Source organism: Delphinapterus leucas, chromosome 7 (assembly GCF_059928025.1).
Source record: "Delphinapterus leucas isolate spDelLeu-1000000601 "Yukka" chromosome 7, BTC_Dleu_Yukka2, whole genome shotgun sequence".
NCBI lineage: Eukaryota > Metazoa > Chordata > Mammalia > Artiodactyla > Monodontidae > Delphinapterus > Delphinapterus leucas.
Window position 1 is genome coordinate 16,587,078 of NC_143135.1, and position 27,168 is coordinate 16,614,245.

The 27,168-nt window shown below is 38.4% G+C and overlaps 1 protein-coding gene across 2 annotated transcripts in view; it reads right to left on the reverse strand.

The window, feature by feature from the left end:
- The window catches only part of API5 (apoptosis inhibitor 5), a 37,115-nt gene extending 10,180 nt beyond the window's left edge, over positions 1 to 26,935 (reverse strand). For both annotated transcript variants that reach the window (XM_022592217.3, XM_022592216.3), the window contains exons 1-10: positions 26,725 to 26,935; positions 12,486 to 12,647; positions 11,301 to 11,394; positions 10,740 to 10,805; positions 10,076 to 10,227; positions 8,638 to 8,844; positions 7,598 to 7,702; positions 6,390 to 6,479; positions 1,762 to 1,943; positions 406 to 499 (exon numbers count right to left, since the gene is read on the reverse strand). In XM_022592217.3, coding sequence (XP_022447925.1) covers positions 406 to 499; positions 1,762 to 1,943; positions 6,390 to 6,479; positions 7,598 to 7,702; positions 8,638 to 8,844; positions 10,076 to 10,227; positions 10,740 to 10,805; positions 11,301 to 11,394; positions 12,486 to 12,647; positions 26,725 to 26,793 — 1,221 coding nt within the window. In that variant the 5' untranslated portion in view covers positions 26,794 to 26,935. The remainder of the gene's footprint in view (positions 1 to 405; positions 500 to 1,761; positions 1,944 to 6,389; positions 6,480 to 7,597; positions 7,703 to 8,637; positions 8,845 to 10,075; positions 10,228 to 10,739; positions 10,806 to 11,300; positions 11,395 to 12,485; positions 12,648 to 26,724) is intronic.
- Between the last annotated feature and the right edge of the window lie 233 nt (positions 26,936 to 27,168).

Below are 27,168 nucleotides of genomic sequence, written 5' to 3' on the forward strand. Positions count from 1 at the left end.
ATATAGTTTGGTATAGAATTGGCAGTTTAATATTTTTTTCTAATGTAAACTAATATTTGGGCTTCAAAAAGGTGAAATTAAAAATATCACAATTGCTAATCAAATATTTAAACAAAATATGCTGCTAATGAGACCCTAGTGAAAGACTGGTATGCATCAACATTTGATAACATTGTTCACAAACATTGGAAACATTCAAGACATTTCAACAATGATAAAGTTTCCTATATAACTTAGCATATAACTAAATATGTAGTCTTCTAACATTGTATCTTCAACTTAGAGTTGTATCATCCTTCAAATAAAGTCGAATGTTACATTTCAATATATGAATTCAGTCTGAATTTGTAATAAATGGTGGCTATTATAAAAATTTCCCAACAAGATGTAACTGAGTATTCTTACCTCTTCTGTTTTTAAGGCCTCGCCTGTTTTACCCTGGAGAGCCAAGCGAAGTTGTCTGATATACACCTGCAGGCCCCGTGCAAAGTACTGCAGCCTAAATGAAGAAGTATTTGCTAATTAAGAAATCATCACTTCAACTTTGCTTTTATACCTCAACTGTGTTTTTAAATTCAAAGAATACTACAGCTAAGTGACCTTTACCAATAAAGAGTAAATTTTGAGGGGGACTTTCTTTTAATTATCAATGTATGATCATAAGAGATACACAAATAAGTAAAATAAAAGCAGTTTTTCTTCGTCAAAAATTGGAATAGATCCACACTCAACCTGGCAAGGGAAACACTTCTGGCACTGTGCTAAGGAAGCTTGTTATGTTAACCTGCAAGGTATGTGTCTAAATTAGAAACAACCAGGAGCCAGGAACTAGAATCAGGTGGCCTGGGTTCTTCTCTTCCACTAGCCAAATGAAGGTCAAGTGACACAGACAAGTCACTTAATCTCTATGTTTACCTGCTAAGGAGGGACAGTGTTTGACCCATTTGCACCTAAGGGTCCAGTTTAAAAATAAAACTGCAGATTTTGCGAAGGATGTTGAGTAATCTCTTTTTCAAATTTGTTCCCAGGTAATATGTGAAGAAAGGTGGTACCGTAACTCCATCCTGCCGACTTCTAGGAACTCTACTTAACAACGTGGCATCGCTGTTTTTTTCACTTTCAGAGTAATTTCCTAAGATGCTGCTTCTGGTCAAACGTTTCACCAAGTATTAAACCTCTGCCTTACCAAAGCACAGAGGACAATAACAGATGATACAGTGGCCAAGCACCTCAAAACTTAAGGTGTGAATTTGTTCATGCAATGATTTAATACAAAGTATCTTCAGGAAAACGACTTATATTGATTTCTCCAGTGCTGCTCCTCCAGCAGCTCCTCCAGTAAGATAGTAAGAGCAGATACAGTTTACTGAATACCCACTATGTGCCAGGCATTGTGCTTAAAGCTTTTCATCCATTGTCTCATTTAATTCTCACAACTCTATAAGGCAGGTACTATTATCAATAAATTTAAGAGCGGAGGACAATTTGGGGTGTTAGAGAGGTTAGGGAACCTGCCCAAGATCATGAAGCAAGTAGGGAGAGCCAGAGTCCATTTTTGAAAAAGGTCATCTTCTCCCATGCATTTGCTATGCCACAATAGTTGTATGTTTATATACACTCCTGTTTTGTAGATCTTCCATTCTTTTGCACTGCAGTAAGGCAGGGTGGGGAAAAAGCTCTTATAAAATGAAAACAAAATCTAGGGAGCTTCAAGATAGCTTTCACCTTTGTCAAAGGCTGGCCACTTCAACCATACATCACCTTATTTTGAAATCTTTGAGCTTTTCTGCATTCAGCTTGGCTGTTAAGAAATCTGGAAGTTTTCGGCCCAACTGGTGAAAGCTATACAACAAACATTCCACATAACTGAACTGCAGCTTGGGTTCTTCATTACCAGCGTTCTCCCCGTTTTCCGCTTCTTCTGGAGGGAGAGGCATATACTCCTAAGAGATGAAAATAGAGAGATGTATGCAATCTGCTCTAGACACTCTAATTATAAGCATATACTCACGTAATTATAAGGCACGCTCTGAAGACATGAAGCATTAAAAACTGCCAAGATCAGAAATTTAAGTAAGATATCCCTTTTACCATATTGGATCAATAACCCAGCCTGTCAACATTCCATATTAACCTATAGTATAGCTGCTACTACTACTACCACTACTAATGACAGTGAAAGTGACTAATATTTATTAGGTACTAGGCAGATGAATAAACTGAAGTTCTGAGAGCTTAGGTAAGTTTCCCAAAGTTAATAAGCTGAAGAGGCAGGATTCAACCTGGGTTTGACATCAAAAGCTGATGTTCTTAAAACAGTATGGAGGTTCCTTAAAAAACTAAAAATAGAGTTACCATATGATCCAACAATCCCACTCCTGGGCATATATCCAGAGAAAAATCTAATTCAAAAAGATACATGCACCCCAATGTTCACAGCAGCACTATTTACAATAGCCAAGATATGGAAGCAACCTTAATGTCCATCAACAGATGAATGGGTAAAGATGTGGTGTATATATATATATGTACACACACACACATACACACAAACACAATGGAATACGACTCAGCCACAAAAATGGATGCAATAATGCCATTTGCAGCAACATGGATGGACCCAGAGATAATCATACCACATGAAGTATGTCAGAAAGAAAAACAAATATCTTATGTCACTTATATGTGGAATCTAAAATATGATACAAATGAACTAGTTACAAAACAGAAACAGACTCACAGGCATAGAAAATAAACTTATGGTTACCAAAGGGGAAAGGAGGGGGAGGGATAAAAAGGAGTTTGGGATTAGCAGATACAAACTACTATATATAAAATTAAGATAAACAGCAAAATCCTACCATATAGCACAGGGAACTATATTCAATATCTTATAATAAACCATAATGGAAAAGAATATGAAAAAGAATATATATAACTGGATCACTCTGCTGTACACCAGAAACTAATACAACATTGTAAATCAACTATACTTAAAACAAAAAAAAAGTTGATGCTCCTAGGAAAAATACTCCTAAAAGTTATATGGAACCAGAAAAGACCCCAAATAGCCAAAGAAATCCTGAGAAAGAACAAAGCAACAGGCATCACACTTCCTGATTTCAAGCTAGGCTATAAAGTTACAGTCATCAAAACAGTATAGTACTGGCATAAAAAAAGAGAAACAGACCAATGGAACAGAATCAAGAGCCCAGAAATACACCCAAGCATAGATGGTCAACTAATATTTGACAAGGGAGCCAAGAATATTCAATGGAGAAAAGACAGTCTCTTCAGTAGATGGTGCTGGGAAACTAGATATGTACATGTAGAAGAATGAAACTGGACCCATATCTTACACCACTCACAAAAATTAACTTGAAATGGATTAAAGACTTAAGTGTAAGACCTGAAACCATGAAATTCCTAGAAGAAAACATAGGAATAAAGCTCCTTGATGTGGGTCATGGTAATGATTTTTTGGATATGACACCTAAATCACAAGCCACAAAATAAAAAAAAAACAAATGGGACTACATCAAACTAAAAAGCTTCTACATAGCAAAGTGAAAAGATAACCTGTGAAATAGAAAAATATATTTTCAAACTATGTATCTGACAAAGGGTTAATATCCAAAATATATAAATACACATACAGCCCAACAGCAAAAAACCAAATAATCCAATCAAAAAATGGACAAAAGAACTTTGACAGACATTTCTCCAAAGAAGATATACGAAAGGCCAACAAGCACATGAAAAGATGCTCAACATCACTAGTCATTAGGGAAATGCAAATTAAAACCACAATGAGATATTGGCTCATACCTGTTAGCATGGCCATCATCAAAAAGACAAGAGATAGGGGCAGTTTTGGAAGTTTTAGCCAAGGCAATCAGAGAAGGAAAAGAAATAAAAGGGATCCAAATCAGAAAAGAAAAAGTAAAACTTTCACTGTCTGCAGATGACATGATACTGTACATAGAGAATCCTAAAGATGCTACCAGAAAACTACTAGATCTAATCAATGAATTTCATAAAGTAGCAGGATACAAAATTAATGCACAGAAATCTCTTGCATTCCAAACACTAAAAACAAAAAAATCTGAAAAAGAAATTAAGGAAACATTCCCATTTACCACTGCAACAAAAAGAATAAAATACCTAGGAATGAATCTACCTAAGGAGACAAAAGACCTGTATGCAGAAAACTATAAGACACTGATGAAAGAAATCAAAGATGATACAAAAAGATGGAGAGATATACCATGTTCTTGGATTGGAAGAATCAACATTGTAAAAATGACTCTACTACCCAAAGCAATCTACAGGTTCAATGCAATCCCTATCGAACTACCAATGGCATTGTTCACAGAACTAGAACAAAAAATTTTACAATTTGTATGGAAATGCAAAAGACACTGAATAGCCAAAGCAATCTTGAGAAAGAAAAATGGAGCTGGAGAAATCAGGCTCCCTGACTTCAGACTAAACTACAAAGCGACAGTATGGTACTGGCACAAAAACAGAAATATAGATCAACAGAACAGTACAGAAAGCCCAGAGATAAACCCAAACACATATGGTCCCCTTATCTTTGACAAAGGAGGCAAAAATATACAACAGAGAAAAGACAGCCTCTTCAATAAGTGGTGCTGGGAAAACTGGACAGCTACATGGAAAACAATGAAATCAGAACACTTCCTAATACTATACACAAAAATAAACTCAAAATGGATTAAAGACCTAAATGTAAGGCCAGATACTATAAAACTTAGAGGAAAACACAGGCAGAACAGTCTATGACATAAATCACAGCAAGATCCTTTTTGACCCACCTCCTAGAGTAATGGAAATAAAAACGAAAATAAACAAATGGGACCTAATGAAACTTAAAAGCTTTTGCACAGCAAAGGAAAACATAAGCAAGATGAAGACACCCCTCAGAATGGAAGAAAATATTTGCAAACAAATCAAATGACAAAGGATTAATCTCCAAAATATACAAGCAGCTCATGCAGCTCAACATCAGAAAAACAAACAACCCATCCAAAAACGGGCAGAAGACCTAAACAGACATTTCTCCAAAGATATACAGATTGCCAACAAACACATGAAAGAATGCTCAACATCACTAATCATTAGAGAAATGCAAATCAAAACCACAATGAGGTATCACCTCACATCTGTCAGAATGGCCATCATCAAAAAAATCTACAAATAATAAATGCTGGAGAGGGTGTGGAGAAAAGGGAACTCTCTTGCACTGCTGGTGGGAATGTAAATTGATACAGCCACTATGGAGAACATTATGGAGGTTCCTTAAAAAACTAAAAATAGAACTACCATATGACCCAGCAATCCCACTCCTGGGCATATACCCTGAGAAAACCATAATTCAAAAAGAGTCATGTATCACAATGTTCACTGCAGCACTATTTACAACAGCCAGGACATGGAAGCAACCTAAGTGTCCATCAACAGATGAATGGATAAAGGTGTGGCACATATGTACAATGGAATATTACTCAGCCATAAAAATAAACGAAATTGAGTTACTTGTAGTGAGGTGGATGGACCTAGATAGAGTCTGTCATACAAAGTGAAGTTAGCCAGAAAGAGAAAAACAAATATCACATACTAACGCATATATGTGGAATCCAGAAAAATGGTACAGATGAACCTATTTGTAGGGCAGGCATAGAGATGAAGAGGTAGAGAACGGACATGTGGACATGGTGGCTAAGGGAAGGGTGGGACGAATTGGGAGATTAGGTTTGACATAAATAACACTACCATGTGTAAAAGAGATAGCTAGTGGGAACCTGCTGTATAGCACAGGGAGCTCAGCTCAGTGCTCTGTGATGACTTAAACAGGTGGGATGGGGGGCGTTGGCAAGAAGGTCCAAGAGCAAGGGGTTTTATGTATACATATAGCTTATTCACTTCATTGTACAGTGGAAATGAACACAACATTGTAAAGCAATTATACTCCAATTAAAAACTAAAAAAGATGGCTTATTTTCTCCACAATTATAATTAACAACTTTATTTCCAGGTTGCTAAAGCCATTTGGCCTTGAGCAGCAACCTTGATGGTGATCTGGTGTAAACATTTAAAATATTTTGATAAAGGAATAGCAGAAAGACTTACTATATAAATCCTGTATTATATTTTGTCTAAAGCATCAACAACAGAAGAAATGCCTAAGATTAAAACAGATTTTATTTTTAAAGTAGACAACGTGTGGTCTGAGCAGCTAACAACACTACAATTATTATCTAAATCATTTCAAAATCTGGTTCTCTATAATCTAGAAATTAATACTACACTATTAGACTTTGGGGCTTTATACTGACTATGCCATAAGCAAAGAAAAAAGTTCTTACCAATAACTTATCAAACAGTTTCCTTAAATTTGTTTCTAGCTTTTCCATGTCACCACAAAATGAACTCATTTCAGCCAACAGTTTCAATACCTAAAACACACAATTCACTGTTATTAGCATTCTTTTTGAATGAGCAAGGGTTATAAAATAATAATTATTCTACATAACTATTTAATACTGCTTATTTTTCAGTTAGGCTTTTACAGAATCATAACATTTGAACTGGAAAAAAAATTTAGAGATGCAGCCCTAGTTTACTGTTGAGGAAACTGAAGGTCAGAGAGATTATGTGACTTGGCAAAGTCACAACGTATGTGAGTGGCAGGGCAGACTCTAAAACCCAGATCTCATGACTCTCAATATATCTGTGAGAATTGGTAAGGAAAAGAATATACACTTTCTGCTACAGGTTAACAATGTATAAGAAAGAGACAATGAGCAAGAACTCTTAACAGCAAAGAATTATTTACTAACAGTTAGGATGGGCCTCCTTTGCTATCAGACTTAGTCTCTGGATACTAACTCAAAGTATCAGTAATTGCCACTATTCTTTAGGTTCATCTCTGCTTTACTCAATTCCAGTCCGATAAGCCAAACCCAGGACATGTGAAGGAAACCACAGTGTAAGTGCACAGTGAGACTCTTCTCTATCCTAAAGACCCATGAAGGAAATGGCACATACATTTCCATATTTCAATTCAATAATCATTACTAGGTGCTTTTCAGAATTCTACATTAGATTCTGAGGATTCAGAGAGGAATAAGGTTAAATTGGGGAGAAAAATGTGAGTATTTTATATGCTGCAAAAAAAATGTATATGTACATCACAGTTGAGATATAAAGGGGATAGAGAGTAGTCAATTCTATTGGAGAACGGATAAAGGACGTTTTGTGTTAAACCAGTTAAATCTGGCTCTATCAGTCATAGAGATAGGAACTGTCATAACTGAACAACGTATTTAAAAGTATTAAGGCTACAAAGGCAGAGACTTAGACTATAATGAAAACTATAGGCGGTGCTTTCCTACTGTAGCAAACTCTCAATGAATCCATAAAGCATTCCTATGTAATTAATCCTGGGAGAGGTTACTAGCTAGCCACCACCAGGCCTTAAGTCTCTTAGAAATCAGATCAAAGTTAGTGGTTTACATTTATGTTGAAATACGGGAATGACTGTTCAGTGCTAAAAGCAGAAATTTTCTCTTACCTCCAACTGTATATCAAGACCCTCCACTGGGGTAGTCAAGGAACTGAGGTTAGGGAGAACTTGCTCACAGAAATAAGTCACAAACCTTGTGGAATGAACATTTTTCTGTAAAAATCCAAAGAACACTGAATTGTCAAAAAATATATATAGATATACATATATTATATTCTCCCAAACAGTAGAATGTCAATAGACAAATGCTCAGTACCAAAGCATCAAGTACTGTGGCTAAAATACAACAGAGTGCACACCCCAAAGCACCCCAGGAGTAACCTCAATAGACAATATATACTTTGTTGCAAAGTAATCTGGAGCATTGGGACTTTTATACATCTTTCAACTCTTATTTGATTCTCAGGTCAAATTTCGGGGGAAACTTTAGTGTTGAATTTTAGACTGTACATTCTCCCTTTAGAAGGACAGCTCCTTTATTTATTTATTTAAAAAACATTTATTTATCTATTTGGCTGTGCCGGGTCTTAGTTGCGGCAGATGGGCTCCTTAGTTGCAGCTCACAGGCTCCTTGGTTGTGGTATGCACGTAGGATCTAGTTCCCTGACCAGGGATCGAACCCAGGCCCCCTGCGTTGGGAGTGCTGAGTCTTAACGACTGTACCACCAGGGAAGTACCAGGACAGCTCCTTTAAATTGTGTTTTTCAAACTGTGCTATGCACATCTCAGAAGATTCATGGCCAGAGGAAGCACAAAGCCAGAGATAAAGAGCAAATACACCTACAACAACAATCTAAAAAATTTAAGGAAAAAAAAAGTTAAATTACTAAACTAAGTGTTTTAAAAACTCAGTGAAACTATAAAGTATGATGCAAAATCTCAAGACTTTTAAAAAGTCCCTAAGCAAGACTATATAGAAATTTCTTGCTGCTTTGGGCTCTTCACCTAGGCCTCCATAAAATAAATAATAGCTCCATTGGGTTAATACTTTTATACAAAGGTTTGAGAAGAAGGCTCAAGTGTATATCTATAGAATTTTAAGCTAATAGAGTAATCAAAATACCAGGTATACAAAACAAAGAGCTCACAGAGAAGAGGGGTACCGCCTGCCGAGTGCACTGTAAAAGCCTGTCCACACAGTCAGGATCCGAGGGGTTGAAGGTTTGTTCCAGATCAGCCTGTTCAGCCACCAACTCTACCAGTTGTTGCCTTCCACTCACTGTCTGTAAGCTTTTTAACCCAGATAGTATCTTCATAAACAGGACAAATTCCTCACCAGTCACATCTTCTAGGACCTGGAAAGAGACGATTCAGAACAGTTATTAGTATCTTTATCATTTGAATGGGAAAGAAACATCAATACTGAAACAGCACAGCAAATCTGTTTTGCAAAGTTAGTTTGCTGCTAATGTTCCTGAAATACTGAAGAGAGGACAACTTCAAGCTTCAGTCAAGTTAGCTTCAGAATAAGCCATGTATTTTCAATGGTGCGCTACACTGTTTCCAATGGAACAAAATTTGGTTCTTGGAAAATTTTACTCTTCTTTTACGTATAAAGCACAGATATACATACAGTACATAAACAGATATACAGTATATCTGTGGTATTAAAGTTTCATGGGATAGTGGCTAAGGGAAAAAATATCTAAAAAGGCTCTTCAGGGGGTGATAGCCAAAAAAAGATGGAGAAAATGTGGCAATAAACTGTTAAATCAGACTCAGTTCCCTGTATTTAAAAGCAGCCTCATTCACATTAATATGGTAATTGTATACAAAACAGAAGACCATGCAAATTTTAAGTGCTCCATATCAGTAGGTCTAAGCCTTTCTGTTCACTGACCAAAGGAGCAAGCAATCATGACGTATCCCACCAGATAACTAGCTGGGGCATAGGTGAAATATGCTGCTCCTTTCTCTCTCACTAAAGAAATCTTATCAATAAGCAAGTGAGTGGTGCTATTAGAGAAAATTTTGAAGTTTCCTCAACACATAAAAATAAATTATTCCCAAACGTTGGCACTGTATGAATGAAAAGTTAATTGTGACGCACCTTTCAAATCTTAGCAACTGTAACTATGCCAGCGCTGGGAGCACAAATAAGCACGGTCTCTAGAGCTTATAGTGTCATGGGATAGGAAGAAACAACAGGTCATTTCAAGGTGACTTCAGTTTCATTCTGAAATGATCCAGAATACTATGGGAGAATATCCTAAAATCAGGGAGGAAGGGCGGGAATTAGGTAAAAATTCCTGAAGGAAATGATTCCTTCCTGATGAATACATAAATTTTAAGGATAACACCACAAAGGATTTAAATGTGATCAAACCCTTTAAATTAACACATTGATTCATCACTACAAGTGACCAAAGTGCAAAGCACAACATAAGAAAATCTTGAAGTTCTACGGTGGTTCTTATGGGATATATCACCTTATACACAAGCTACATACAGCACTGATGAATGCGGCTAATTTCAAGTATGTTCTTGTGCATTAGAGAAGTTCAGTAAAAGATAACCGAAGCTTACCTTCTTGGATTCAGTTAGTATAAGTTCCTCTACTTCCTTTGTTAAGACTTCATCTGGTAAAGTCTTAAGTTTTGTAGAAAGGAATTTAATTGCTCTTTCTCTAACAATGTCCTCTCCTTGAAGAATTTGGCTGAACAAGCCACCTAAAGTCCCTGCAAAACAAAACAGTTGCATGTAGCAAGTCAATTCTATATAGGAATGAAATTTTTCAAGTTAATTTGAATTACAGTATTTCTTTTCAAGTGAATCAATAAACTTCCTGAATATCACTGATACTGGTTAAACTGTCTGAAATTTCTAAAGCCCCAACCATAAGAGTGACCATATGCTTTGTTCACGGATTCAGAATCAGCTTGAGCATGACTTTCCTTTTCTATCACTATTAATAATAAATAAACTCAGGTATTTTGGAAGAATTTCTTTAAAGTGGCAAAGGGAGTTTTTCCAACAGACTTCTAAGGGAAAAGTTTGATCTGTTTTTGCAATTATTTCTGCTGGTTTTTCGAGTCACAAACATCTTGAGCTAAGCTTTTTTTGGAGAGTACTTAGAATTTTTATGAAACAGACGTCTGGGTGAATCCCAGACTTTATCCTTAATGAGTACTGCCAAACTCCCCAATTCTTTAGGACATCAAACACAATTCAGAACAAGAAGTGGCCTTACCTTTGGCATCCATCTTAAATATACTTAATAGGGCATTGTTCACTAAGTTAAATTCTGCAGAGTCATCTGGATAGAAAAAAAGTGGTACAAATGTATAAAATAAATGAAAAATACCATCTGCTTCATTTTCAAACTTAAGACTCAACACAGTTTCTCACAGATTACATTGAGAGGAGACATATAACTAAGCATTTCTCTCAAGTACCAAGAAAATACATCTTTCTTGTAAGGGTAGAGAACCTGATCTAGTGTACCTGTAAAGCTCCTATGTTAAGATGGTACAATTGAGAAACTACAGGAAATTGGGGGGCGGGGGGATGGTGGTGAATAAAAATTCCCCAAAGAATCCAGTCATTATACCTTTATAAACAGAATTCAAAACAAAACCAGAAATTAGATAATCACAAGTCAGTAAGCTTCAAACTACTGAATAAAAAAGAGAATTTAAATTTCTATCAGAGGTAGCACCTTCAGAAAAAAAAAAAAAAGCTAAGAAAAACAGAGTCATTATTTCAGAGAGAATTTATATTTAGATAAAAGGGTATTAATAAAATTCCTTACCTGTCTGCAAAAGTTGGGTTAGTATATCTGCCACTCGGGGAAGATTTTCTCCAGTGGCAAATTGAGGCAGCTCTTTAATTGCTTGCCGTCGAATCTGAACATAATTTCAAACAAAAAATTAACCAAATACTATCATAAATAAAAACAACCTCAACCTTTAAAGAAAACAAAAACCACAGACAAACCATATAGGGGCATATGAGTCACAAAAATATGAGATTTTTAGCAGTTTTAGAAATAATTTACTCCAATTTAATATTCAAAGCTTCAGAGAATACTAAAACAAAATGTGGTGGAAAGGGACATTAAATACAATTATCTGGAGTAGGCAGATTTGAGATTATAAACAACAGTTTATATGCTGATTATACACAACTGTTGGGTTTTTACTACCTGTGGGTACATAATACTGTATCCCTCAAGAATGGCTACAGTGTCAATGTCATATCTAATAACTATTTACTTTAGAATTTTCAGTATTGACTACTTAATACATTTGTGAATACATTCTGTGAACTTCATTCCAAATATGCGATCGTGGCTTATCTAGTTTAACATAAAAGTGCAAGGGAGTTAAATCTAACAAATTATGCATGAAATCATGATTCAATGATTTCATTTGAAAAGCCAGGGGCTAATAGTTGAAAATTCTTAGGAACCTGTATCAGCAGCCAGAAATGCTAATGGTTAATTCTGTTCCAAGCAAAAACTATTTCTTTTTAGTCTAGTAATCACATACAATTTTTTCACAGGTCAATTATTTTTCTGCTATGCAAAATATTTAGGGGTGTTAAAACTATATTTTATGCTGCAATACTATTATTATTTTAAATATCCAAGCAAGCATAAATTGACTACAAACTAACACTAGTCTGATTTCATATGCACAATGCGTAATAATCTAAGGAAAAGATGTGAGCCACAACCATTTTCAACAGTGGATAACAAATAAGCAAAACAAAGTATTATGTGATTCTACAGATTTTTCACAGTTGAAAGAACTAATATATTTTCTTACATGTAGGTTTAAGCCTTGGTATGTTGTCACACCAGGCCACACTGCAGTATTTTATTGTTCACTGATATGATTGGTACTTCAGTTATATTAGGTACACGCAGAAAATATCTGAAAATGGCAAAAGCAACATCTGAAAACTTGTTGAAAAGTGTCAAACATAAACTTACTGATACGTCTTCATCCTCACAGAGGTCTAACTGTGCATTGATAGCAGAATCAGCCAATTCTGGAAAATGCTTAAAGAATTTTGGAATAAACTGAGCTGCTAATCTTTTTTCCTTGGTACCACCTTTGACACCATCCAATATCACTTGATAAGCATCTTTATGCTGAAAGAAAGAATGAAGTAGAAAAGAAACACAATTTTGAAGGATGGGAAGCTAAACAAACTTCTTTGAGTCTCCTTTAAATCAGTTAAATTTTACATAGGCTAAGAAATGCGCTTATTTTTGGAGTTTTACTGCTTAAATTTGACAGCTACCTTCCTCCTATCTGCTCCCTGTCCCCCATGTTATTACCTGTGAGTTGGGAAAGGAGAAGAATGACTCTAATATTAAGTTGAAAAAGCAAGTAAGTTTGTTATGTACCAACACTTCTTTATTCTATTGATTACTGACCCTAGCCTTGTGATTGTATCATGCTTTAAAAATTTGTAATGAATATAATAGAATTCTCAAAGAATTGTGTTACATTTACTTAAATATATTTATCTGTTTCCAATTACCACCTTGCAGAAGGTAGAGAGAATACACTCTTGAAATTAAGCAATACGAGGAAGGTTAGGAAGCTTTATTTTGCCTCACATTTTAGGATATAAAAATGGTAATTCATTCTATATGGCCAACCAATTTCGATGAAGACAGATGCTAATATCACATATTTAACTTTTCATTAAAATAATACATTCAAAGCTCATTTGTTTCCTTTAAAAAAAAATTTCAGAAGTGCTCTCCCTCAGATACTCATAATGTGAAGAATCAACAAGTTCCCAATTCCCCCTACACACTTGCCTCCAAACCAGTCCTTCTATTAAATGGATCAAGGTGGCAAACAAAGTAATAAATATCACAGCTACACAATACTTTTAATTCCTGGAAAACCTTAAACATAATACAAATACCAAATATGTATTTACTCTGTATAAAGAAATTCTCTAAATGCTTTAGATAAGTGAGCTTGCTTTATGCCATCAAGAGCGGAAAACTAAAGAACAGAAAATGGATTAGAGAATTACCACAAATTTAGTTTTGTGATAATTCTTCTCATGGACAATATACTGTGTTAAGTGAAAAAATATATAGCATGATGAAAAGTTATTTAGGTTCAGTGGGATCTCAATTAAGGACATTATTATTATTATCATTATTTTTGGCCACCCTACACGGCATGCAAGATCTTAGTTCCCCGACCAGGGATCGAACCCGTGCCCCCTGCAGTGGAAGCTCAAAGCCTTGACCACTGGACCATCAGGGAAGTCCCAAGGACATTATTTTAAAAAAATAATCGGAAATAAAGTGCTCCATGTATCAAAAGGCTATGATCACAATTAGATCTTCTAAAGGTACACATTTTAATATAATCTGCATAATTACTAGATTACTTTAAAAGTTCATATATTGCCAACCTATCTAAAAAAACAAATTCTAAAAATTATTTCTAATAAACAAATTCCATCAAACTGATTAATGACAACTCCTTCTACTATCTTAAACATTAATACCACCCCCTAAATAACAGAAATTTCTGTGAATAAGGTTAGCTTCCTCATGAAATGCAGACACAAAATCAGTCTTCAGGAGCTACTACTTCAAAAGTGTATTATACACTTTTGGGCTTCCCTGGTGGCGCATTGGTTAAGAATCCACCTGCCAATGCAAGGGGCATGGGTTCAAGCCCTCGGCCGGGAAGATCCCACATGCCTCGGAGCAACTAAGCCTGTGCGCCACAACTACTTAGTCTGCGCTCTAGAGCCCACAAGCCACAACTACTGAGCCCACAAGCCACAACTACTGAAGCCCGTGCGCGTAGAGCCCATGCTCTGCAACAAGAGAAGCCACGGCAATGAGAAGCCCACGCACCACAACGAAGAGTAGCCCCCATCTGCCGCAACTAGAGAAAGCCCACACGCAGCAATGAAGACCCAACGCAGCCAAAAATAAATAAGTTTATATTTTAAAAAGTGTATTATACACTTTTTAGTGCAAAGGTTCAAAAAAATCATGGCTGACTTCTCTACCAATGTACACTCCTGTGGCTTGCTTCATAGCTTCTAGTAGACTTCATAAAATTGAAGTATTGAGCAGTCTGACATCCTTAGTTTTTGCAGAGTATCACAATCCAATTTTCTTTAACTCAAACTTCAGACTTTACTTATAAGCCCCTTTGAATTGTCTAAAATTCACTGTCTAAAATTAAATGAAGGATCCCTGCTTAAAACAACCATCCCCCTACCAAGGGAAAATAATGTGGAATAGAATAAAAAGGGATTATTAGTAACACTTACTGAACGCCTACATGGAACTGTGGAATGCCTTCTGTACATGCCTCACAACAATCCTGAATTAGGTGTTACTATGCTTGTTTTTCAGATGAGAAAACCAAGTCTTAGAGAAGTGAAATAATTTGTCCAGAACCAAATATAGTTAGTTAAGTAGCAGATCCAGGACCTGAACGTGGTTCTGATAGCCTTTTAAGTCAAGATCTGTGCCTAATACCAAGCTTCTTTAATTGGAATCTTTCAAATTAGTGTCCTGAGATCTTAATTAACAAAGGAGGAGAGAAAGAAAAGCTTGCCAGATGGAGGATTGTCAAAGGTAAAATTTGAGTCCTAAATACAGTCTCCACACAGGCATATAAATTGAAACGTAGTATATTAAACAGCAAGACCTTTGGAAAGTTAAGACATTTTAACATAGTCATAATAGAAATCAAAGTTTTTATCATTAATAGGCATCAGGTCTATCAAATAATTTCACAGACATTACAATAGACTTCAACTAATTATCCTTTATGAAATGCAAAATAAAATTATATTCTTCCTTGCCAGCTTTTTGAATTATGTCCTTTAACTGTAGTACAGGGACAGGACTCTTTAACAGAAATCTCCTTAAAGTAATTACTACTTCTGCTTTTCAAAGTAGGAAACAAGATATAAGTGATATTTGCAGTGATCATAGTGATTTAGTAACAAGTAGGAATGTAACCATAATAAAATGTTTCAAATACTACGCAGCACTGTGTATCTTTGCTTTTCCAACAGTTGTATTTATATTTTAGCTGGATAAATTAATGATCCTAATAAGAAGCTTTTTTTGTTGTTTTTCTTTTTTTGCGGTACGCGGGCCTCTCACTGTTGTGGCCTCTCCCATTGCGGAGCACAGGCTCCGGACGCACAGGCTCAGCGGCCATGGCTCACGGGCCCAGGCGCTCCGCACCACGTGGGATCTTCCCAGACCGGGGCACGAGCGCATATCGCCTGCATCAGCAGGCGGACTCTCAACCACTGTGCCACCAGGGAAGCCCAAGAAGCTTTAATTGTAAATACTTTTAATGGATTTCTAAAGCTGTGTATTTATGTGTGATTTTAATTTCTAATTAAAGGAGAAAACTCTAGAGCAATCTCTAAGATATTTTCAAGTAAAAAAGTCAGTTACAATTTGATCCACATTCAGCAGACACATTCTAAAAGAAAAACCTTGCAATTATGATTGTCAAATCACAACTGATATGCATAAGTGGTCACTGACATGCTGGGTAAGCGACGTTTGGGTCCAGGATGCAGCCTTCATGAAATAAAGCAGAAGAAGAGAGGATGAGAAGAAAGAGAAGACAGGATGTAGTTTCAACAAAATTCTCAAGTATGACATAAAAAGAAAATGGATAAGCTAAGCTATACTACTTCCTTCCTCAGACTCAATTAATAAACTTAGTTTGAATTTAATGTAAGTCTTAAACTGTTAACACTTCTACATTATTTTTGAGTGATTATGAACTTGGTTGGTCTGTGATTTTAGCTTAAGCATACCAAAAAAAAGTACCAAAAGAATGCTATTTCATGAAATATAAGTCAGTAAAGCTTACACTCTTCCACACTTAGGAGCCAATATACTCCTGTATAAGAGAACACAAGAGGAAGGAGGAGCTTCAAGATGGCAGAAGAGTAAGACGTGGAGATCACCTTCCTCCCCATAAATACATCAGAAATACATCTACATGTGGAACAACTCCTACAGAACACCTACTGAATGCTGGCAGAAGACCTCAGACCTCCAAAAGGCAAGAAACTCCCCACGTACCTGGGTAGGGCAAAAGGAAAAAGGAAAAACAGACCCAAAAGAATAGGGACGGGACCTGCACCAGTGGGAGGGAGCTGTGACGGAGGAAAGGTTTCCACACACTAGGAGCCCCTTCGCGGTCAGAGACTGCGGGTGGCGGAGTGGGGGAGCTTCAGAGCCGCGGAGGAGAGCGCAGCCACAGGGGTGTGGAGGGCAAAGCGGAGAGATTCCCGCACAGAGGATCAGTGCCGACCAGTACTCACCAGCCCGAGAGGCTTGTCTGCTCACCCGCCGGGGCGGGCGCGGCTGCGAGCTGAGGCTCGGGCTTCGGTCGGATGCAGGGAGAGGACTGGGGTTGGCGGCGTGATCACAGCCTGAAGGGGGCTAATGCACCACGGCTAGCTGGGAGGCAGTCCGGGGAAAAGTCTGGACCTGCCGAAGAGGCAAGAGACTTTTTCTTGCCTCTTTGTTTCCTGGTGCATGAGGTGAGGGGATTAAGAGCACAGCTGAATGGAGCTCCAGAGATGGGCGCGCGAGCCACGGCTAACAGCGTGGACCCCAGAGACGGGCATGAGACGCTAAGGCTGCTGCTGCTGCCACCAAGAAGCCTGTGTGTGAGCACAGGTCACTATCCACACCCCCCTTCCGGGAGCCTGTGCAGCCCGCCACTGCCAGGGGTCCCGTGATCCAGGGACAACTTCCCTGGGAGAACACATGGCGAACCTAAGGCTGATGCAACACACTGGCCTCTGCCGCCGCAGGCTCACCCCGAACTCCGTACCCCTCCCTCCCCCCCGGCCTGAGTGACCCAGAGCCCCCGAATCAGCTGCTTCTTTAACCCCATCCTGTCTGAGTGAAGAACAGACGCCCTCCGGCAACCTACACGCAGAGGCGGGGCAAATTCAAAGCTGAACCCCAGGAGCTGTGAAAACAAAGAAGAGAAAGAGAAATGTCTCCCAGCAGCCTCAGGAGCAGCGGATTAAATTTCCACAGTCAACTTGATGTACCCTGCATCTGTGGAATACCTGAATAGACAACGAATCATCCCAAATTGAGGAAGTGGACTTTGGGAGCAACAATATATATATTTTTTTCCCTTTTTCTTTTTTTGTGACTGTGTATGTGTATGCTTCTGTGTGTGATTTTGTCTGTATAGCTTTGCTTTTACCATTTATCCTAGGGTTCTGTCTGTCCATTTTTTGTGCTTTTTTTTAGTATACTTTTTAGTGCTTATCATTGCTGAATTTCTTTTTTGGCTTGGTTGCTCTCTTCTTTCTTTTTTTTTAATTACTTAAAAAATCTTTTTAAATAATTATTTTAATAACTTTATTTTATTTTATCTTATCTTCTTTCTTTCTTTCTTTCTTTTTTCTCCCTTTTATTCTGAGCCGTGTGGATGACAGGCTCTTGGTGTTCCAGCCAGGTGTTAGGGCTGTGCCTCTGAGGTGGGACAGCCAAGTTTAGGACATTGGTCCACAAGAGACCCCCAGCTCCACGTAATATCAAACAGCGAAAATCTCCCAGAGATCTCCATCTCAATGCCAAGACCCAGCTCCACTCAATGACCAGAAAGCTCCAGTGCTGGACACGCTATGCCAAACAACTAGCAAGACAGGAACACAACCCCATCCATTAGCAGAGAGGCTGCCTAAAATAATAAGGCTACAGACAACCCAAAACACACACCAGACGTGGACCTGCCCACCAGAAAGACAAGATCCAGCCTCATGCACCAGAACACAGGCATGAATCCCCTCCACCAGAAAGCACACACAACCCACTGAACCAACCTTAGCCACTGGGGGCAGACACCAAAAACAACGGGAACTATGAACCTGCAGTCTGTGCAAAGGAGACCCCCAAACACAGAAAGTTAAGCAAAATGAGAAGAGAGAGAAACACACAGCAGATGAAGGAGCAAGGAAAAAACCCACCAGAACAAACAAATGAAGAGGAAATAGACAGTATGCCTGAAAAAGGATTGAGAATAATGACAGTAAAGGTGATCCAAAATCTTGGAAATAGAATGGGGAAAATACAAGAAATGTTTAACAGGGAACTAGAAGAACTAAAGAGCAAACAAACAGTGATGAACAACACAATAAATGAAATTAAAAATGCTCTAGAAGGGATCAATAGCAGAATAACTGAGGCAGAAGAACGGATAAGTGACCTGGAAGATAAAATAGTGGAAATAACTACTGCAGAGCAGAATAAAGAAAAAAAAAAATGAAAAGAATTGAGGACAGTCTCAGAGAACTCTGGGAGAACATTAAACGCACCAACATTAGAATTACAGGGGTCCCAGAAGAAGAAGAGCAAAGAAACTGAGAAAATATTTGAAGAGATTATAGTTGAAAACTTCCCTAATATAGGAAAGGAAATAGTTAATCAAGTCCAGGAAGCACAGAGAGTCCTATACAGGATAAATCCAAGGAGAAACACGCCAAGACACATACTAATCAAACCATCAAAAATTAAATACAAAGAAAGCATATTAAAAGCAGCAAGAGAAAAACAACAAATAACATACAAGGGAACCCCATAAGGTTAACAGCTGATCTTTCAGCATAAACTCTCCAAGCCAGAAGGAAGTGGCAGGACATATTTAAAGTGATGAAGGGGAAAAACCTACAACCAAGATTACTCTACCCAGCAAGGATCTCATTCAGATTTGACGGAGAAATTAAAACGTCTATAGACAACCAAAAGCTAAGAGAATTCAGCACCACCAAACCAGCTCTACAACAAATGCTAAAGGAATTTCTCTAGGCAAGAAACACAAGAGAAGGAAAAGACTTACAATAACAAACCCAAAACAATTAAGAATATGGTAATAGGAACATACATATTGATAATTACCTTAAATGTAAATGGATTAAATGCTCCAACCAAAAGATACAGGCTCGCTGAATGGATACAAAAACAAGATCTATATATATGCTGTCTAAAAGAGACCCACTTCAGACCTAGGGACACACACAGACTGAAAGTCAGGGGATGGAAAAAGATATTCCATGCAAATGGAAATCAAAAGAAAGCTGGAGAAGCAATTCTCATATCAGACAAAAAAGACTTTAAAACAAAGACTATTACAAGAGACAAAGAAGGACACTATATAATGATCAAAGGATCAATCCAAGAAGAAGATATAACAGTTGTAAATATTTATGCACCCAACACAGGAGCACCTCAATACATAAGGCAAATACTAACAGCCATAAAAGGGGAAATCAACAGTAACACAACAATAGTAGGGGACTTTTACACCCCACTTTCAACAATGGACAGACCCAAAATGAAAATAAATAAGGAAACACAAGCTTCAAATGATACATTAAACAAGATGGACTTAATTGATATTTATAGGACATTCTATCCAAAAGGAACAGAATACACTTTCTTCTCAAGTGCTCATGGAACATTCTCCGGGATAGATCATATCTTGGGTCACAAATCAAGCCTTGGTAAATTTAAGAAAATTGAAATTGTATGAAGTATCTTTTCCGACCACAACACTATGAGACTAGATACAAATTACAGGAAAAAATCTGTAAAAAAATACAAACAAATGGAGGCTAAACAATACACTAGTTAATAACCAAGAGACCATTGAAGAAATCAAAGAGGAAATAAAAAATACCTAGAAACAAATGACAATGAAAACACGATGACCCAAAACCCATGGGATGCAGCAAAATCAGTTCTAGAAGGGAAGTTTAGAGCAATACAATCCTACCTCAAGAAACAACAAACATCTCAAATAAACAACTTAACCTTACACCTAAAGCAAGTAAAGAAAGAACAAAAAAGCCCCAAAGTTACCAGAAGAAAAGAAATCATAAAGATCAGATCAGAAATAAATGAAAAAGAAATGAAGGGAACGACAGCAAACATCAATAAAACTAAAAGCTGGTTCTTTGAGAAGATAAACAAAATTGATAAACCGTTAGCCAGACTCATCAAGAAAAAAAGGGAGAAGACTCAAATCAACAAAATTACAAATGAAAAAGGAGAAGTAACAACTGACACTGCAGAAATACAAAGGATCATGAGAGATTACTACAAGCAACTATATGCCAACAAAATGGACAACCTGGATGAAATGGACAAATTCTTAGAAATGCACAACCTTCCGAGACTGAACCAGGAAGAAACAGAAAATATGAACAGACCAATCACAAGCACTAAAATTGAAACTGTGATTAAAAATCTTACAACAAACAAAAGCCCAGGACCAGATGGCTTCACAGGCAAATTCTATCAAACATTTAGAGAAGAGCTAACACCTATCCTTCTCAAACACTTCCAAAATATAGCAGAGGGAGGAACACTCCCAAACTCACTCTACGAGGCCACTGTCACCCTGATACCAAAACCAGACAAAGGTGACATGAAGAAAGCAAACTACAGACCAATATCACGGATGAACATAGATGCAAAAATGATCAACAAAATACTGGCAAACAGAATCCAACAGCACATTACAAGGTTCATACACCATGATCAAGTGGGGTTTATCCCAGGAATGCAAGGATTCTTCAATATATGCAAATCAATCAATGTGATACAGCATATTAACAAACTGAAGAATAAAAACCATATGATCAACTCAATAGATGCAGAGAAAGCTTTCAACAAAATTCAACACCCATTTATGATAAAAACCCTCAAGAAAGTAGGCATAGAGGGAACTTACCTCAACATAATAAAGGCCATATATGACAAACCCACAGCCAACATCGTCCTCAATGGTGAAAAACTGAAACCATCTCCACTAAGACCAGGAACAAGACAAGGTTGCCCACTCTCACCACTATTATTCAACATAGTTTTGGAAGTTTTAGCCACAGAAGTCAGAGAAGAAAAATAAATAAAAAGAATCCAAATCAGAAAAGAAGAAGTAAAGCTGTCACTGTTTGCAGATGACATGATACTATACATTAGAGAATCCTAAAGATGCTACCAGAAAACTACTAGATCTAATCAATGAATTTGGTAAAGTTGCAGAATACAAAATTAATGCACAGAAATCTCTTTCATTCCTATACACTAATGATGAAAAAATCTGAAAGTGATATTAAGAAAACACTCCCATTTACCACTGCAACAAAAAGAATAAAATATCTAGAATAAACCTACTTAAGGAGACAAAAGACCTGTATGCAAAAAAAAAAAATTATAAGATACTGATGAAAGAAATTAAAGATGATACAAATAGATGGAGAGATATACCATGTTCTTGGATTGGAAGAATCAACACTGTGAAAATGACTCTACTACCCAAAGCAATCTACAGATTCAATGCAACCCGTATCAAACTACCACTGGCATTTTTCACAGAACTAGAACAAAAAAATCTCAGAATTTGTATGGAAACACAAAGACCCCGAGTAGCCAAATCAATCTTGAGAAAGAAAAACGTAGCTGGAGGAATCAGGCTCCCAGACTTCAGACTATACTACAAAGCTACAGTAATCAAGACAGTATGGTACTGGCACAAAAACAGATATACAGATCAACGGAACAGGATAGAAAGCCCAGAGATAAACCCACACACATATGCTCGCCTTATCTTTGATAAAGGAGGCAAGAATATCCAGTGGAGAAAAGACAGCCTCTTCAATAAGTGGTGCTGGGAAAACTGGACAGCTACGTGTAAAAATATGAAATTAGAACACTTCCTAACACCATACTCAAAAATAAACTCAAAATGGATTAAAGACCTAAATGTAAGGCCAGACACTATCAAACTCTTAGAGGAGGGCTTCCCTGGTGGCGCAGTGGTTGAGAATCTGCCTGCCAATGCAGGGGACACGGGTTCGAGCCCTGGTCTGGGAAGATCCCACATGCCACGGAGCAACTAGCCCCGTGAGCCACAATTACTGAGCCTGCACGTCTGGAGCCTGTGCTCCGCAACAAGAGAGGCTGCGATAGTGAGAGGCCTGCGCACCGCGATGAAGAGTGGCCCCCACTTGCCGCATCTAGAGAAAGCCGTCACACAGAAACGAAGAGCCAACACAGCCATAAATAAATAAATAAATAAATAAAATTAAAAAAAAAAAAACTCTTAGAGGAAAACATACGCAGAACACTCTATGACATAAATCGCAGCAAGATCTTCTTTGACCCACCTCCTAGAGAAATGGAAATAAAAACAAAAATAAACAAATGGGACCTAATGAAACTTAAAAGCTTTTGCACAGCAAAGGAAAACATAAACAAGACGAAAAGACAACCCTCAGAATGGGAGAAAATATTTGCAAAGGAAGCAACTGACAAAGGATTAATCTCCAAAATTTACAAGCAGGTCATGCAGCTCAACATCAAAAAAACAAACAACCCAATCCAAAAATGGGCAGAAGACCTAAATAGACATTTCTCCAAAGAAGATATACAGATTGCCAACGAACACATGAAAGAATGCTCAACATCATTAATCATTAGAGAAATGCAAATCAAAACTACAAAGAGATATCATGTCACACCAGTCAGAATGGCCATCATCAAAATATCTACGAACAATAAATTCTGGAGAGGGTGTAGAGAAAAGGGAACACTCTTGCACTGTTGGTGGGAATGTAAATTGATACAGCCACTATGGAGAACAGTATGGAGGTCCTTAAAAAACTACAAACAGAACTACCATACGACCCAGCAATCCCACTACTGGGCATATACCCTGAGAAAATTGATACAGCCACTATGGAGAACAGTATGGAGGTTCCTTAAAAAACTACAAACAGAACTACCATACGACCCAGCAATCCCACTACTGGGCATATGCCCTGAGAAAACTGATACAGCCACTATGGAGAACAGTATGGAGGTTCTTTAAAAAACTACAAATAGAACTACCATATGACCCAGCAATCCTACTACTGGGCACATACCCTGAGAAAACCATAATTCAAAAAGCGTCATGTACCAAAATGTTCATTGCAGCTCTATTTACAATAGCCAGCACATGGAAACAACCTAAGTGTCCATCATCGGATGAATGGATGAAGAAGATGTGGCACATATATACAATGGAATATTGCTCAGCCATAAAAAGAAATGAAATTGAGTTATTTGTAGTGAGGTGGATGGACCTAGAGTCTGTCATACAGAGTGAAGTAAGTCAGAAAGAGAAAAACAAATACCGTATGCTAACACAGATATATGGGATCTAAAAAAAAAGAAAAAGGTCATGAAGAACTTAGGGGCAAGACGTGAATAAAGACACAGACGTAGTAGAGAATGGACTTGAGGACACAGGGAGAGGGAAGGGTAAGCTGGGACAAAGTGAGAGAGTGGTAGTGTATATATGGACATATATACATTACCAAACGTAAAATAGATAGCTAGTGGGAAGCAGTCGCTTAGCACAGGGAGATCAGCTCGGTGCTTTGTAACTGCCTGGAGGGGTGGGATAGGGAGGGTGGGAGGGAGGGAGACGCAAGAGGAAAGAGATATGGGAACATATGTATAACTGATTCACTCTGTTATAAAGCAGAAACTAACACACCATTTTAAAGCAATTATACTCCAATAAAAATGTAAAAAAATGTTCTTCAATAGGCTATATAAAAAAGCAAGCAGATATTCCTAATTTAAAAAATAAAATAAAATAAAAGGAGTACTGACAGTAGCAGAGAGGGCACTCCCTTCAGTGGTGGCTCTGTGAGCAGCATCTGCGGTACTCATCTCTTTTAAAATGGGTGAAAATCAAAATAAAGTTAGAAGTAAGTTCTAGACTAAGAAACTCAAATATAGTTTCAGAAGTGTCCAGATAGGTACCCGCCAGGAAATTTAAAGTCTTGACTGTAAATCTTACAAGGTGACATGAAAATCTGGGTGTGCTACACTACGAATGTAAATATTTTTTTCTCTCCTTAAAAAAACGTGAATCGTGTCCCTTCCGTTAAGTTGGCTCTTGCTTTTGTTAATTAAATTCACATGCAGTATCTTGAAGCTCAGTACACCTTTTTGGGTGAGCAGTTTTAGGAATTTTCTCTAAAAGGAAAGAAGTATTACACAATAGAGCAGAATTAGTTGGCATTACGGTTTGGTCTAGCTTCAGTTCTCCCAGAATTCACTGTTTGAGGCTGAGCAAATCACAACCTTTCATCACCCAAAGATTTTTTTTCCTTATTTAGTTGCTTGACAATTGTCATTACAGTGTCATGAAGGTACTGATCTCCCATCACCTAAGGGAACCGTGCTAAAATTTTACTGCCCAGCACAGTCTGGTACATGGTAGGCACTCAAGAAAATATACTGAATAAATGAAATTGTGGGTCCTCATGAAAGTCTGCATAAAAGGGTCCCTCCTGTTTTTCACAAAATTCTGTCTCCTAAGCACTCTTCCTAAATTAAAAGCAGATTTTTGCCTTGAGAAACACTACTGACCTCTTGAGAGAGAACTCTGAATCTAAACTGGTATTTATAATTAAAGACAATATAAGAGGGAAATGAGAGCAACTGTCCATAGAATATAAAAACTCCCGTTTGGCTTCTATTTACTCTAACATACTGTAAGTAGGTGGCTGTCAACCTTTATCCTACTCCAGCGAACAATGAGGGTGGGGTTATGGGACAGCACTCTGCATACAGTTTCAAAGTTTCCCTAGAAGATTCCTGAATCACCTCCTTGGGAGAGCACCATATACAAACTGACTTGAGAATCACTGTTGTACCTTTTATTCCATCCCCTCTGCTGATGTGCAACAAAGTCAATTTTAGGGAGAACAATTGGCTACAATCTCCCCCAACTCAGTCATAGTGAATGAATCTGTCTTCACTACTAGTTCTCTATAGGAACAAGGACAACAAACTCAAACTGAGTGACCATAAGTTTTTCCCACCTTGCCTTAATCGGCAGAAAATGTCTCCTTCACAGCCAACTTAACACACACACCCTACATACATCTACAACAGACTGACTGTCAGTATATATTTCTCATTGATGATGTCAAAATCTCCTACTGAAATGAAAACGTGCAGGGAAAGAAAACCAACTGATACCTGAAAATGGTATATTCACAATTCTAGATTAAGCTAAAATAAGGTCCCAACATCAAAATTTTTTTTTGTTCGGCTCAGAAAGGTTCTACCTGAATGTCTGGAAAAGGGGATGGGAGAGGTAAAGCCACAGCTTTGCTCATGTTATCAGACTCTAGGATCTGCCACTCACTACTCCAAGAGATGGGTAAGCAAAAGAATCACATGACGTTCTAGGCACTGAAAAGATACAGCATGGGATTTCCAACAACAATGGTCAAGATTACCGCGGGGAGAGCCTGGTTCTTTTCCCAAGAAAACACACAACCACTTGTCAACTCCTCAACTTCAAAGGACTCCAGTACTTGAAAACTCACAAAGAAGCAATGGCTCGTACAGCCAATTCAACACTTGCCAGACAACTCTATTTAAAACTACACTCTCCCCCAACCCCCGCTACGGCCCTGTTATATTTTCGTCACGACACTCTTCATTGGGGGAAGGGGGGGAAGCATCTCTCTTTCTTATTTATCACTAGTCTCCCTCACTAAAGGTGCTTTCTGGGACCGCATGTGTTTTTCTGTCTCGTACCTCCAGCGCCCGGCGCAGAGCCTGGTCCACGACAGGCGCTCAAAAAATGTACTGAATAATGAAATCATAAGCCCTCGTTAAAGTCTGGACGAAAGGGCCTTTCTGTATTTCACAAACTTCTGTCTCCCAAATTCTCTTCGTAAATTAATTGCAGACTTTTGCCTCGAGAAAGACATTTTTGACCTCTCGAGGACTCTCAATCTAATCTTCCAAGGGACTGAGCGCCACCGAAAAGGAGAAAAACTTCAGTGGAATCTGGAGGACAAGGCTTGGAAAGAGACTGAACGGGGCGGGGACGGGGGGGCTGAAGAGGCTGAGTTGGGAAACGCCACGGTGAGAAAAGGCTAATCAAGGGAGGCAGAGGAGCCTGGAACCCGGGGACCGCGCTCTCCCTGGTGAAGCCCGAGTCTGCACTCCCGGCGAGGGGCCCACCTCGACGGAACAGCCGGGGCGGCTGGGAGCCCGCGGGAGGGCGAAGCAGTAGCCCCCGCCGGCCCGGGGAGCGCTTTCGAAAGGCCGCAGAGCGCCGGGCCCCGCAGGCCGCTAGGGAACTCACTTGGCCCACTTGCTCCGTGGCATCGGCTAAGATGCCATAGTTGCGGTAAAGCTCCTCTACGGTCGGCATGGTGAACGACAAGCCCAGGGCCTGCTACTGCTGTCTTCGTCGTCGCTGGTGCCACCGCCGCCTCTGAAGTTCTCCTAGCCTGCGACCCGCACTATTACTGCTCCAGCTGCCGCCAGTGCCGCCGCCAGTCACCGCGCACGGGACAGCTCCTCCCCCAACGTCCACGTAAAGACGTGCGCGTCGGGAGCGGCCTTCATTGACTGCTAATGCGCCACCTGCTATTTTATTGCCCTCTAGCGGTGGGAGGTGCAAAAAGCGGCAAGGACGATTGAACTAGCTCATGCCTTTTTTTTTTTTTTTTTGGAAGGACTGTGCCTGGCTAGGAGATCTTGGTGCGGGTTGGAGGAAAATACAAAGCTAATTGCGTTTCTGCCC